The sequence below is a fragment of the Pocillopora verrucosa genome, chromosome 5 (genome assembly GCF_036669915.1).
Source record: "Pocillopora verrucosa isolate sample1 chromosome 5, ASM3666991v2, whole genome shotgun sequence".
Classification (NCBI taxonomy): domain Eukaryota; kingdom Metazoa; phylum Cnidaria; class Anthozoa; order Scleractinia; family Pocilloporidae; genus Pocillopora; species Pocillopora verrucosa.
Window position 1 is genome coordinate 16,876,814 of NC_089316.1, and position 12,352 is coordinate 16,889,165.

Below are 12,352 nucleotides of genomic sequence, written 5' to 3' on the forward strand. Positions count from 1 at the left end.
AGATGGCGGTACGAGACCACTTTGAAAAAGTGATCTCGCACCAACTCTCAATACTACTTTCCATATTATGGAAATTATTTGACGAAATTATTTGATGGAATTATTTGATGGAAGCATTTTAAAATATTAAAGCGCCGTTGGAACACTATGGGAGGCTAGCGATATCATGGATCTCAAAGCATTTTTCCATTACGTGACATTCTCAGAAAAAACAGGAAATCAATGATGCACTAGGGAATTTTCCCGAGGACACGAGTCATGGCATTTTATTTCATACGACAATTGAAATAGTGGCTTGAAAAAAAACTCGGTGTATTGAGGGGTGCCGTGTCTTTTTTCTAGCGTGACGTAATGGTTCTTAATGGTTCATAGATGTATGTCAGACCTTCCTTTGTTTTTTCTGTTTTGTTTTTTGTTTTGATTTTGATTTTGTTTGCTTAGACAGAGCAGAATATAAAAGTAGTACATTGCGTGTTTCGTCATCTGAGTATTGATAGGGGCCATTCAAGGTCAATTAAATCAAATACATTTTAAACTGGAGGCTTCTGACTAACACTTCATTAACATTGAAGATATTTTAGAAGGATTATGTACGGTAACCCATTCTTGAGCTAAACTCCTATAAAATAGTTCATAAGGGACTGAATCTAATGTTATTATAATAAGTTTGTGACAAACGTAATCAGTAGGTCATCCAAGGTGAGTGAAATTTGTGACGGCGTCGTTCCCAGCGTTCTTTGCAGAAAAATGAAAAAAAAATGGCGGACTAATTTTTCTTCCTGTTTGCCTTCCACGGACATACAAGGTCACGCTACCTCCTGGGGCCTATAAATAGCGGTCTAAGTTTTTGTTTTCACAATAATCTACAGATCTCGTTGTTGCTGTTGCAATCAGGAAACTACTCAGTGTACGAGAGGAGTTCAGATATATCTTCGGATCAAAAGAGATCACAAATCGATAGAACAAAGCTGTTAGTAATTTATTTGGTTTCGAGTGATCATGTTTTTAGTGGTGGCAGTTTCTTTGCTGCTGGCAGCTGTTGTGTTGATCTCCTTGGTACTGCTTGGAAGACATCACTCTGCAGATCCAGTGAGGAAGATGCCTGGCCCAAAGACAAACCTTTTATTTGGCAATGTTTTGCAGCTGCCAAGACTACCGAATGGTGAGTGAGACGAGCTAATGACTCATGAAGCAAAGCCAATTATTTTCTTGCCATATTTTTCCATCCTCTGTGACCTAGCGGCCACAGACATACGAAAAGATGAAGTCTATTTGTAAGGTTTGAATTTTCTAAATAGAAAGGTAAAATAAAGACAGACTTCAAGCTCGCCTTGCAGCGCTCGACACAAGTCAAGTTACCTTCATTTGCTAATAGTTACTTTCTCAGTTGACTAGAAAATACCATTTTTTGCTTGCGAAAAGCCCATTTATAATTTTCTTCATCAATCTTACTTTTGATTACAGTTTTTAAAGCGTAATGCTGAGTCTGTATAATTAAAAATTTTGAAATTTTTGCAAATTAATGCCTCAAGTAATTGTTAGACTCAGGCCCGGGTCGCACTAGGGGAGATTTTGTCAATTATCCGTTAAAGAAGGATCATTATCTGTCATCACAACACGTTTCCTTATGCGAGTGGTGTTCCACAAATTTCCAAAATTTTGGAAGTTCTGCAGAAACTTCAGAGATACTGAAGTGTATGGTGGAGCAGACAGATTTTGGAAAAATAAAAATAAAAACAAAAGACACAACTTCCGGAGCTGTCAAGGCCATTCATTTGAACTAGATATGACCTGCAGTTAAATTGTTGATGTTTTCCTTTTTCTATGTACCGTTTTCCTCTTTACCATGCACCAGGATCATTCCCAATGCAAAATGTTCCTTATTTTCACCCTACACTGGCTGAACTGATCAAGCAGGACCCAGGAGAATTTTGTTTAATTGATCCAATAGTTCAGCAAGTGTGGTTTGCGACAGCAATAGCCTGACCAACTCTAGGTCAGCTGAAGGTTGGCGAGAAAAAGATGATCAATAGCTGAGCTGAAGAGCAGAAAACACAATATAATAAATGGCCACAAGAAGAATGAAGGGCTGTAGTAAGCCTATGGGTCAGGTTGTTGTAATGAATATCAAACCATGATTGGGCTGGGCAAGGAATGATCCACACAAATTCTTTGTAAATGCCACCGTCTTCTTAGAAAAGCAACATCCAGGATTTACATGTATTCATTTACCCATCTCTAATACAGGGTGAAAAAGGCAAACATTTGTTACTGTTGCATGTTGATAATTTGTAGACTGAAGTAGAATGGCAAAAGCAAAGTAAAAGGCCTGATCTGGGTTTATGTTTATCAATGCCCAATACCTACCAGAAATGAAATCTGATCAACTGTGTTTATTTTGACCTATCTATGTATTTCAGTAGTGCAACCCAAAAATGGTGTCACATTTTTCAACACTTCCGCTTTTGGTTTGTTAGTACAGGTCATCACTTGAGTTGCTTACAATATGGAATAAATAAAGTAACACAAATAATCTTTTTCTTAGAGCAATATAATTACTCAAGCCCTTTGGGCTAAGGAAATTACTATTTAAGAAACAAATTGCAAGTGCTTATTAATTCTTAATTTCATGAATAAAGTCATGATTACCTTATTGAATGATATCTATGAGAAAAAATTTTGGACAGCTTTTTATATTTATGCACAAGAAAATGAAGTGTGCAGATCATGTGCAGAAAGTGTGATTTGACCATTGATGTGTTTTCTTACTGTAACTCCTTAGTTTATCAATTTTTGTTTTAATTGATAGATCTTGTGACGCAGATATTACAGTGGGTGTACGAGTATCATAATGGGATGTTTTGTCTGTGGCTTGGGCCAACATACCCTTTTATCTTCTTGTACAAACCTGAACTGGTGGAGGTTAGTGAGTTTTTGATATATTTTATTTCTTGTAACATACTCATGTAAAAGAAAGGAAATGATTTAAACCACACAAAGCAAAAATGCAGAAAACAATGTTTATGCAATATTATGTACATGTAGTATTATGGCATTTTTTTTTTTTTTGGAAGGGTTATGTGACTTTTTTTGCAAAAAAAAAAAAAAACTGAAGAGAAAGAGGCAAGTTTTTTTGAGAAGGAAATAACAGAGTGTAAATGATTAATGCTATGCACACATTTTTCTCACTCTCGCTAAAGACCATAACAAGAATACTGCCTTTAAGATAAAATGGTAGAGCTACAGGACAGGTGTAGCTATATGATCACCAAAAACACAGATTGACTAGTTAGTGATTTCTGCCATGCAACCAAGGAGGTTGCAGCCTTAACGCCATTGATCTGAAGGATAATTAGGCCATGTTTTTGTGCCAAAAATTTTTCACCAGGTACTTTTTTCTTGTTTATCTGTTGATTCTTAGAGGAAAATGTTTTGGGTTCAGAAAGACACGAGAAACATGCCATACTTTGTGATCTGAGTAGTTTTTAGTAATTCAGGTGATATTATCCTTGTACATGTCATATCCCAACTGCAACTTGAAAAAATTTGTCTCAGAAATAAAGTGTGGTCAAATAGTGGTGGCTCCCCAGGATTTACTGTGTGTGATTGATTAATGTTCTGCAAAATCTCTTTTGCTCTCACTGATAATAAGCTAGCGCTTGAAAGATCAGCCTTTGAAACTCAACTCAGTTGATAAAACCAAGTTACTTGATCTTAATTGCTTTTTTTAATTTATTTGGTTTTGTTTTTATATTTACAGTACTGCCTTACTTTATAGGTTGTTTTGCATAGTTCCAAACATATCAGCAAGTCTGCAGATTATGATTTTTTACATCCTTGGTTAGGAACAGGTCAGTTTAAACAATTTAAATTTCAGATTACATTTTACATCACTGATTTGGTTGAACATAATATATTTCTCAGTTGGGTACTCTGTCAAAGCTGGCCTCACTTTAAACCTCTTGTCTTGGTCAGTTTGGTCACAAATCGCCTCAAAGGCTCATTCTTTGCATATAGGCTTCATGAACTAATTTAGAAGCATGTGGAAATACTTCATGAAAGGGATTGTATATTTTTTCATATGTTTTCCTAATACTTAGCTTTTCACTTGACTTTCACATGCATATTGGAAATTCGTCAGTGAGACAAGTGTGAAAAGTTTCTGATGACTACACCAAGATTCTACCTTGATGATTAAAAGTGCAGGAGCACTCTTAGATACACATCTTCTTGACCATGGTCATGTTACAGTCCAGAGCCACTTTCTAGTTCTTGCATATTATACTCTGAAAGTCTAGACACAAAATAAACAGGAAGTGCTGCAATCTTTGTCTTTTTCCTTGTCTTGGCAGATGTTTATCAGTGTTATCTCATTTTCTCTTCTTTTCTTTTACATAAATGTTGTGATTTATTATGGATCATTGATGTTGTTTTTACCAAGGCCTGCTGACCAGGTAGGGTACATTTTACACACCAACTTACTATGAAATGGTAGAAGAGTTTAGGTGATAGCCATATGCAGAAGCCTGGGCTGGGTTGTTTTACTTTAAGCTACATGATGTTAGCCCTTTACCTCCCATAAATGACTTAGAGAGAATTTCTCCTTACAATATCAATACAATATCAAGCATAGAAGAGATGAGAATAAAGTAAAATATCAGTTAGGGGATTATTAGTCAATCCAATACCAATTCTCCAAATTGACATCAGAATTGTACAGCAGATAGTAAGGAGAAATACTAATGATATCTTGGAAGTTATAGAGTTAATTACAACATCTATGTAAATGTACATGTTATGCATGGTCCATGAAGAATTTTGGTTTAATTTGATTTTAAGCTTCAAAGACAGTTTTCCTCCATACCATTAAATTTCTATAAACCCCAAAACATGTTTTCTGCTTAAAAACAAAACAACAGCAAAAAGTTTCAATTAAACCCTGTGTAATGGCTTGCTACCTTTTGAAAATTGAATGGATAAGTCCCCTCTTGTCATTCCATTGATGAAAAGGAGAAAGGGAAAGAATATTTTACATTTATTTAATTCCTTTCATTTACTAAATGAAATATCTTGCATGTGCTTGAACCTGTTATTATATTTCAGTGATGGATCAAAATGGAAGACAAGACGAAGGTTGATCACTCCAACATTTCACTTCAGCATTTTGAATACCTTCTTACAAGTTTTTGAAGAACAATCAAAAATACTGGTCTCAAACCTTGAGGTAACAGTTTGAAAAAATCCACATTACACTGATTACTGTAGATAGTTGACAGGTTTTCAAACATGCAAGCATACACAATGCAGTTAATGCTAATTAAATGAGAATAAAACACAATAATAATAGTGCTTTTTATAATGACACATAAAAATATCCTCTCAGAAGATGCAAGGGAAGTAGAAAAGACAAAATGATTGATTGAGACATGTTGTTTCTTTCTTATAAAACTGTGTAGAAAAAGGTCAAGACAGGAACTTTCAACATAATGCCATACATTACTCTGTGTGCTCTGGATATTATATGCAGTAAGTACTCTGCACTATTCAGTCACAATGCGATGATGTTCATTATTTTTCTTGCATTTGATTATATTCCTTCTTTTCTCCAACAGCAGATGTATGTCTCTGCTAGCACATCTCAGTGTAACCCCTAGTCCTATTCGTACTCAGTACTGCTCAGAGATACTTGTTGCTACTGTTTTACATCTGTACAAATGTATATCAAGGAAACTCAATCTCAATAGAGCTCTTTTTGATTAAGTATCATAATAAAGCAAAACCAACATAATGTGATCACAGCAGCTAATCTGAAGAAACTAAAACACTTCATAGAGCCAACTAAAAGTCAAAAGATAAAAAGCCCTAAGCACTGGAAAACATGGGTGACCAAATTGTGACTGGTTTAAGTTTTGCATCTGATTTGTGCAGAGACAGGATGGGGCAAGTTTCCTGGACCAATTACAGACTAAAGAAAAGCAAAACCAATCCAATCCAGACTCAATTGAAATCTGCACTAAAAATGTTTCTACTAAATCAATTTTGTGACAAATTCACCGTAAATTGCACCAGTTTCATTTCCTATTGATAAACTTAACCCTCTACACGTAAGCATCAGTATGCATATTCTCCATACTGTTCTCTAAACAGCTCCCATGTCACTGACAAGAAGAATTTGGTTGACAGTCAGAGTTCACTCTGATGACATTCATAACTATATTTCCATGGCTTTGATGTTTGAGTCAGCAGTGATATTGTTACAAGAAACAAGATTCTTTTCACTTTTAAGGGTTAAAGGGTGAGAGAATCTGAACATGGACAATCTTGTAGCCAATTTAATGTGTCACAATTTACATAATATTATGACACAAGCCACAATGAATCACAAATCACAATAAGTCACAAGTTGCAATAAGTGAAAAGTCAATAGTCTCAGTTCATAATTTATGATGTATACATACATGTAGTACATGCACATGTATGTATCTCTGTGGACCTGTAATTTGTCCATTGCTTTCAACCTGACTCTGGTCAAGATTAATTTTGTTTTCAAGCACTCACATGATGATTTGAAATCCTCTCTTACTTCGCTTTTAACAGTTACCTCCATGGACTCCTCACCAAATGCACAGGGAGATACCAATTCTCCATATGTCAAGGCAGTTGGAAGGTAACTGCATGTTTCTAACTCAAATGAAGACAAATTTAGTCCAGTGAGTAGTAATTGACGATGGGGAATTGTTATGGAAGATTGTTATACTGTAATAACTTAGCAAAGCAATCTTTTCAACCATTATTTTCAGTGAAAACTTTTCCCACAAAAATATTCCCGCATGAAATACTGGTGTCCCGAAGAATGTCGTTCTCAAATTATCTACATTGCCAAATTTTGCCTTTGAGAAATATTTATTTCATTAGATTTCATGTTCAAACCCTGGCAGTCCAAAAAAGGATGCTCAATTTCTTTTTTCGTAGATGCTCTGTTATAGTCAAACTTGTGGAGAATTTCTTTGCACTGTAAACATTGTTTCATGTTGCCTTTCCTTTTGATCTTAAATCATTATCTGTCTTTTTTTCACTATGTTAGAGTGAAGCATGAAAACTTTGTTTCATGTTGCCTTTGCTTTTGATCTAGAATTGCTATTTGCCTTTTTTTCCCATGTTAGAGTGAAGCATGAGAAATCTAACTTCTTCGCCTCCACTGTAGATAAAAAGAAGGCTAACGTTGATGTTTGATATTAAACTGATGAATTAATTCTAGGATAACTGAGTTGATTCAGAAGCGACAGAGGTCTCCATGGCTCTGGCCTGACATTGTTTACTTTTTGACGCCATCAGGGAGGGGACACAATCATTGTCTTAAGATTCTTCATGGTTTTACCAACAAGGTGCGAATTCCAATGTGTAAAAATTTTCTCCTAAGCTGAAAGCTTTAGTTAATTATGTTAAGGTAGTTTTGTTTTTCAAGATAGACATAGTCCTCTTACTGCTTCTTATCTGATTCGTAAGGGAAAAAACAAGCAAAACAAAACATAAAAAACGAAAACAGTAAATGAGAAGTTGAAAACAAAGTCAAAAAACAATTGAAAGAAAACAAAGAAATTTCACAATCGGGCCACGAAAGTTTTCGTAACAAAAAGACAGTTAATGAAGCTCTTTAAGGCGTCTTCTTCCGATTTTAACGGTGTTGTCTCTTTGGTAACGACACAAAACCACCAGGTCATCGATGAGCGAATCGCCGACAGAGCAGCCAAAAAAAATGATCCACAAACCGAAGGAAATGACACCGAGCAGGGAGAGGAAGGTGAATTTAAAAGGAAGAGGCGTTTAGCTTTCCTTGATTTGTTACTGGAGGCCTACGATAAAGGAGAGATATCACGAGAGGGCATCAGAGAAGAAGTGGATACTTTCATGTTTGAGGTTAGTGTCGCTTTAAAACCAGTTTCCAGAGGAAGTTGGTACCTTGTCGAAGTCCATACTTGAATAATCCTTGTCCGCTGTACGTCCACCCAGTTGTAGCTAAACACGCCTCCCAAGGCGATTCCTCAGAAATAAAGGTTTTGGAACGATGTTTCTGAAACTTTCTTTGAATGTTCCCTACTTATATCTGTTATAATTGCTAAACTATTTCCTTCGTACATTGATTGGGTACATGTTCGCAAGGAGTTATGATTCATTCGCAACTTCTCTCAAGTATTCTGTGAACGTCTAGTTTCGGCGCGGATGATCGACCTACGCGCCTTTTTACGTCCAGTGAGCTTGCCGGCAAGAAAATACGCCATGTCCGGCAATGTTACCAATCAGTCCTAATTATGTGATGTTTTGCGCAGTCCAAAATGCGCAGTGCAATATTAAGGAACCATCAAGTAACACTGCACCCATTAGCCTAGGTGTAACCTTACCATCCCCCGATGGTGCCTCGCCTCCGTTTCACCGTGGTGGGGGGAGGGTACGGCTATACGTAGGCTATTTACCCATCTGCTTCCCCATGCAGTTTGTCAATTTGTCTTTACATTTTTCCAGTACCCATTTATACTCTTAGCGAATGAGGGTTAATGTCAGTGATGGTGTAGTTTAAGGTCATTGTCCATCCCTTGTCCTGTCTCCAACTGCGATCGTTCTGAGACTTGAATAAAGGGCGCTTTTGCTTTTTCAAGTTGAATAACGCGGTTGTATATCAGTCAGCTGGTGGTAATTCAAATATCAAGTTCCTAATCTGAGTCTTATCAGGCTTATTTAGTGACAAGAGCTATTTTTTGTGGCAAACTCTAAGTCAGGGAATTTCATAACTATTCGGGCGATTCTGGGAAGCAGGTTAGAGTGATACTCTGGTAAGCCAATCCTGGAGCTACATGAGATTATCTTTGTTATTTTCAGGGCCACGATACCACAGCCGCCGGACTAACGTGGGCTCTCTATCTGCTCGCTCGCCATCCTCATGTACAGCAGCAAGTGCACGAAGAAGTAGATAAATTTTTCGGTGAGTGTCTCGTCTACGATGTTCAAGGGCACTTTGCACGCAGTCCTTTCAGCCGATTCGTTTTCGTTTTGTTTACATTAGAACAACAAAGTGCAAATTAACTTATGATATCCATGCAATGGAGAAAATTTTGTTCATGCTCCATTTTGATTTTTCTTTCAAATGCACCGTGACCATACGCGACTTTGTCAATACTGGCGTCTGAATGAACGCTGGGATTAGCAAACCCATTACCAGTCTTTCATGGGGCAATATGTTCGCGCGGCCACGATCTTTGTTAATGTAGAGTCTCGAAGAGCTTCGCAAAAGTGTTTGTAAACCTTTGCTCATTCCGTATTATTGTGTCTCGATTGATTTTTCTGTTTAATTGTGTGTCATTACCAGATTATGTTCCTGTCTTGTTTTGTTTACTTATTCATGAGTGATTCAAACTTCACGATTAGATAATGACCACTATAATGTTTAAACATTTTAGAGCAGCGGCCAGAAACCCTCACGGTAGAGGATCTGAAGGATTTGCGTTACTTGGAATGTGTTGTTAAGGTATGGTAACCACAACGTTACATTTTTGTGGCTCAGATTTTAACACTATACGTATAGGGGTAGGGACGGGGGACGTATCTTAGTGAAGTGGTGAAGTGGTTATTTGAGGTTCGGCTCAGTTTGGTTTAAACAAGTTTTCAAGGCTAGAGAGGCCTATTTTTTTTTTACATGAATGTGATAGAATAGCAACTACACCCGCCATCTATGAGGAGTTTTCATTTTATACTTTAACTATGTAAGTAGATAGCGTTCGCTGCCTAACTGCAACATGTTGATCTACTCTTCTCAATATGGTGATTTACAAACTGAGTGCATCTAAATACTGCACTCTTTGGTTTAGGAGGCCCAGCGCATGTTCCCATCTGTGCCCTTCATTGCAAGGACGACGACTGAAGACTGTCACCTGGGTATGTATTTACGTTCATGGGAGGGTTGGTTAGGAGTTTGCAGCGCAGTCCTGAGATAATAAGCTGTCAACGTCTATTGGTTCGTTTTCTTGTTCGTTTCACTTTGTTGTTGTTTTTGTGCCCTGTCTTGCTTTCGTTTGATTTTGGTATGTGTTTGTTTGTTTGTTTTTTTTTTGTTCGTTTGTTTTATTTGTGTAGGTTTGTTTTTCCTTCAGCGTTTCGATATTTAGATATTTGTGTTGTTATTGTTTATTTGTTTGTTTGTTGATGGTCGGTTGTTATATTTGGAGAATAACGTGGGTAAGTTTCAAAAGAAACTGTGGTGCTGCGTCGGTAGGGGAGTGTAACAAGATAATTTGGCTTTATTTTTTTTTACGTTATTGTTGGGAACACCGACGAATACCATTGTCATAGATGTGTTCTTAATGATGACGTGACAATGGTGTTTGTGCTATCCTTATTTTGTAAAGTTCTAGGGAAGGGTTTAATCAGTTTGAAAAACGTCAAGTAAAACACGCCCACTTGCCTTACAGATGGTTACTTGGCTCCAAAAGGTACTGCTCTTGGAGTTTGTACAATCGGACTCCACAGAAACCCAAAGGTGTGGGAAGCGCCGCTCGAGTTTAACCCAGATCGTTTTCTTCCTGAGAACAGCCAAGGACGCCATCCATATGCATTTGTTCCTTTCTCTGCTGGGCCACGGAACTGTATCGGTAGGTTTTGTTAGGTTTTATACATGCAAAGCTTAAACCTGAGCCTAAATTTAGAGAGCGACGCAGGCAGAAACGAAAGAGTGAAAGCCTTTGTTACACCATGGAAGCTGAAAAAACTGCGACTAATCACAATGACAAAATTCTGTCGCAGAGACACAAATTATCACAAAAATGTTCTGTGATTCCTTGCAGTGAGCTGACTCCGGCCGCAATTTGTCTCCTTGACTTTTTGTTGTTGTTTTTATTGTTGAAGGGGCGTGTTGTAGCACAGGTATTCCCAACTCATGTTTTGAGAAGAGGGAAAAATGATCATCTACTTATTCCTTAAAGCGTTACGGTGTTTTATGATTCTAAAGTGACTTTTTAGATTACTCTTTTCTTGGTATTGAAACCGTTGGTATTGAGAATCTGAACATGTGAGACCAGTTTCTGATACTTGAATTTATACAGCAGAAGCTCAAAGAAAAAAGAAATATAGTTTGTTCAGTCTTTTTTGTTTTGTTTTGTTTTTCTTTTTTTTCACTGCCTTATCTTATTTTGTCCGTTAACCTGTCTTTTGTCCTTCCCCTATAGGTCAGCGGTTCGCTCTTCAAGAGGAGAAACTTGTCTTGGCTCACGTGTTGCGTAATTTTACCCTCGACTCCACTCAGACCTTTGATGAACTCCAGACATGCGGAGAAATTATAACCAGACCAAAGAATGGAATATTCGTCTCTTTAGCCAAACGATGATAAGATATAGAGGATGTTACATAGCCGCGCGGAGATACGAAAGTTCTCTTCGATTGTTGAAAAATATTTCACGAGAAAGCGAAACCAAATGTTTTGTTAACACGAGAAGAGAAATTTAGTATCTCCAAGCGGCCATGTAATATTCTATTTATCATTTAAACACAAATGAAATACTAAATCATTTTACTTTAATATTTTCAAGGAGCGATTTTACATACTTTAATTTCTCCTAACGCTCTCAGTTTAGCCTGCGTTGCTGGCGGTCTGCGGTTTTGGGGACGTAGAGAAAAATGTTTTTCCATTTTTCTCTCCGCCTCGATAACTGCAGACCGCCAGCAACGCAGGCTACTCTCAATCTCGATTTATTTCCCCCACCCAATGTATGAAGTGCTTTCTTTCATATATAGAGAAAGCAAAAAAATGAAGTTTAATTTAATTTTAATGAAAACAAATTTGATAGTTTCGGCTTCCCTCGAAGATGATGAAATTTTTTAAAGCGAAAAGGCATTGAAGGCGTTAACCCATTGACTCCTAAAAGTGACTCGCATCTAATTATGTAACGCCACTGAATCACACAGTCAAGTCACGGGAATAAAGGAAATGATCACCAACTAAAGAAGCTCTTGATTGTCATACGTAGTCTCGTTGTCAGCATTTTAGGAAATGCATTGAAAACAGTATGGAGAATATGCATACTGATTTTTGAGTGTAGAGGATTTACAGCACTGACGTTTTAACAAGTTATTACTGCGGCTGCTTGTCCTCTAAACATTAGTATAATGTCTTTCAAGATTAACAGAAATAGGTTTCAGGAATGTACATGGATCTTAGGTGGGATTGGGGAGGGTAGGTTTGTGGGAAGGGTGACATGCTAGCAGGAAACATTTATATCTACAATTGCTGGATGGCTGACGAGCAGATTCTAAACAACTTCAGCAATTGTGTCAGCCATTTGCCCAGACAGCGTTTTTAATACCTTAA

General features: G+C 37.2%; 1 protein-coding gene across 1 annotated transcript; it reads left to right on the plus strand.

Annotated features, from left to right (window-relative positions):
• Window positions 1-738: 738 nt before the first annotated feature.
• LOC131787604 (cytochrome P450 4V2-like) lies at window positions 739-12,052 on the plus strand. The gene is made up of 14 exons (XM_059104684.2): window positions 739-1,162; window positions 2,810-2,922; window positions 3,779-3,851; window positions 4,442-4,454; window positions 5,104-5,224; window positions 5,457-5,526; window positions 6,598-6,667; window positions 7,259-7,385; window positions 7,717-7,917; window positions 8,875-8,977; window positions 9,453-9,520; window positions 9,861-9,927; window positions 10,461-10,640; window positions 11,214-12,052. The coding sequence occupies exons 1-14, from the start codon at window positions 1,000-1,002 to the stop codon at window positions 11,369-11,371; spliced, it is 1,527 nt and encodes a 508-aa protein (XP_058960667.2). The 5' UTR covers window positions 739-999; the 3' UTR covers window positions 11,372-12,052.
• The last annotated feature ends 300 nt before the right edge of the window (window positions 12,053-12,352 follow it).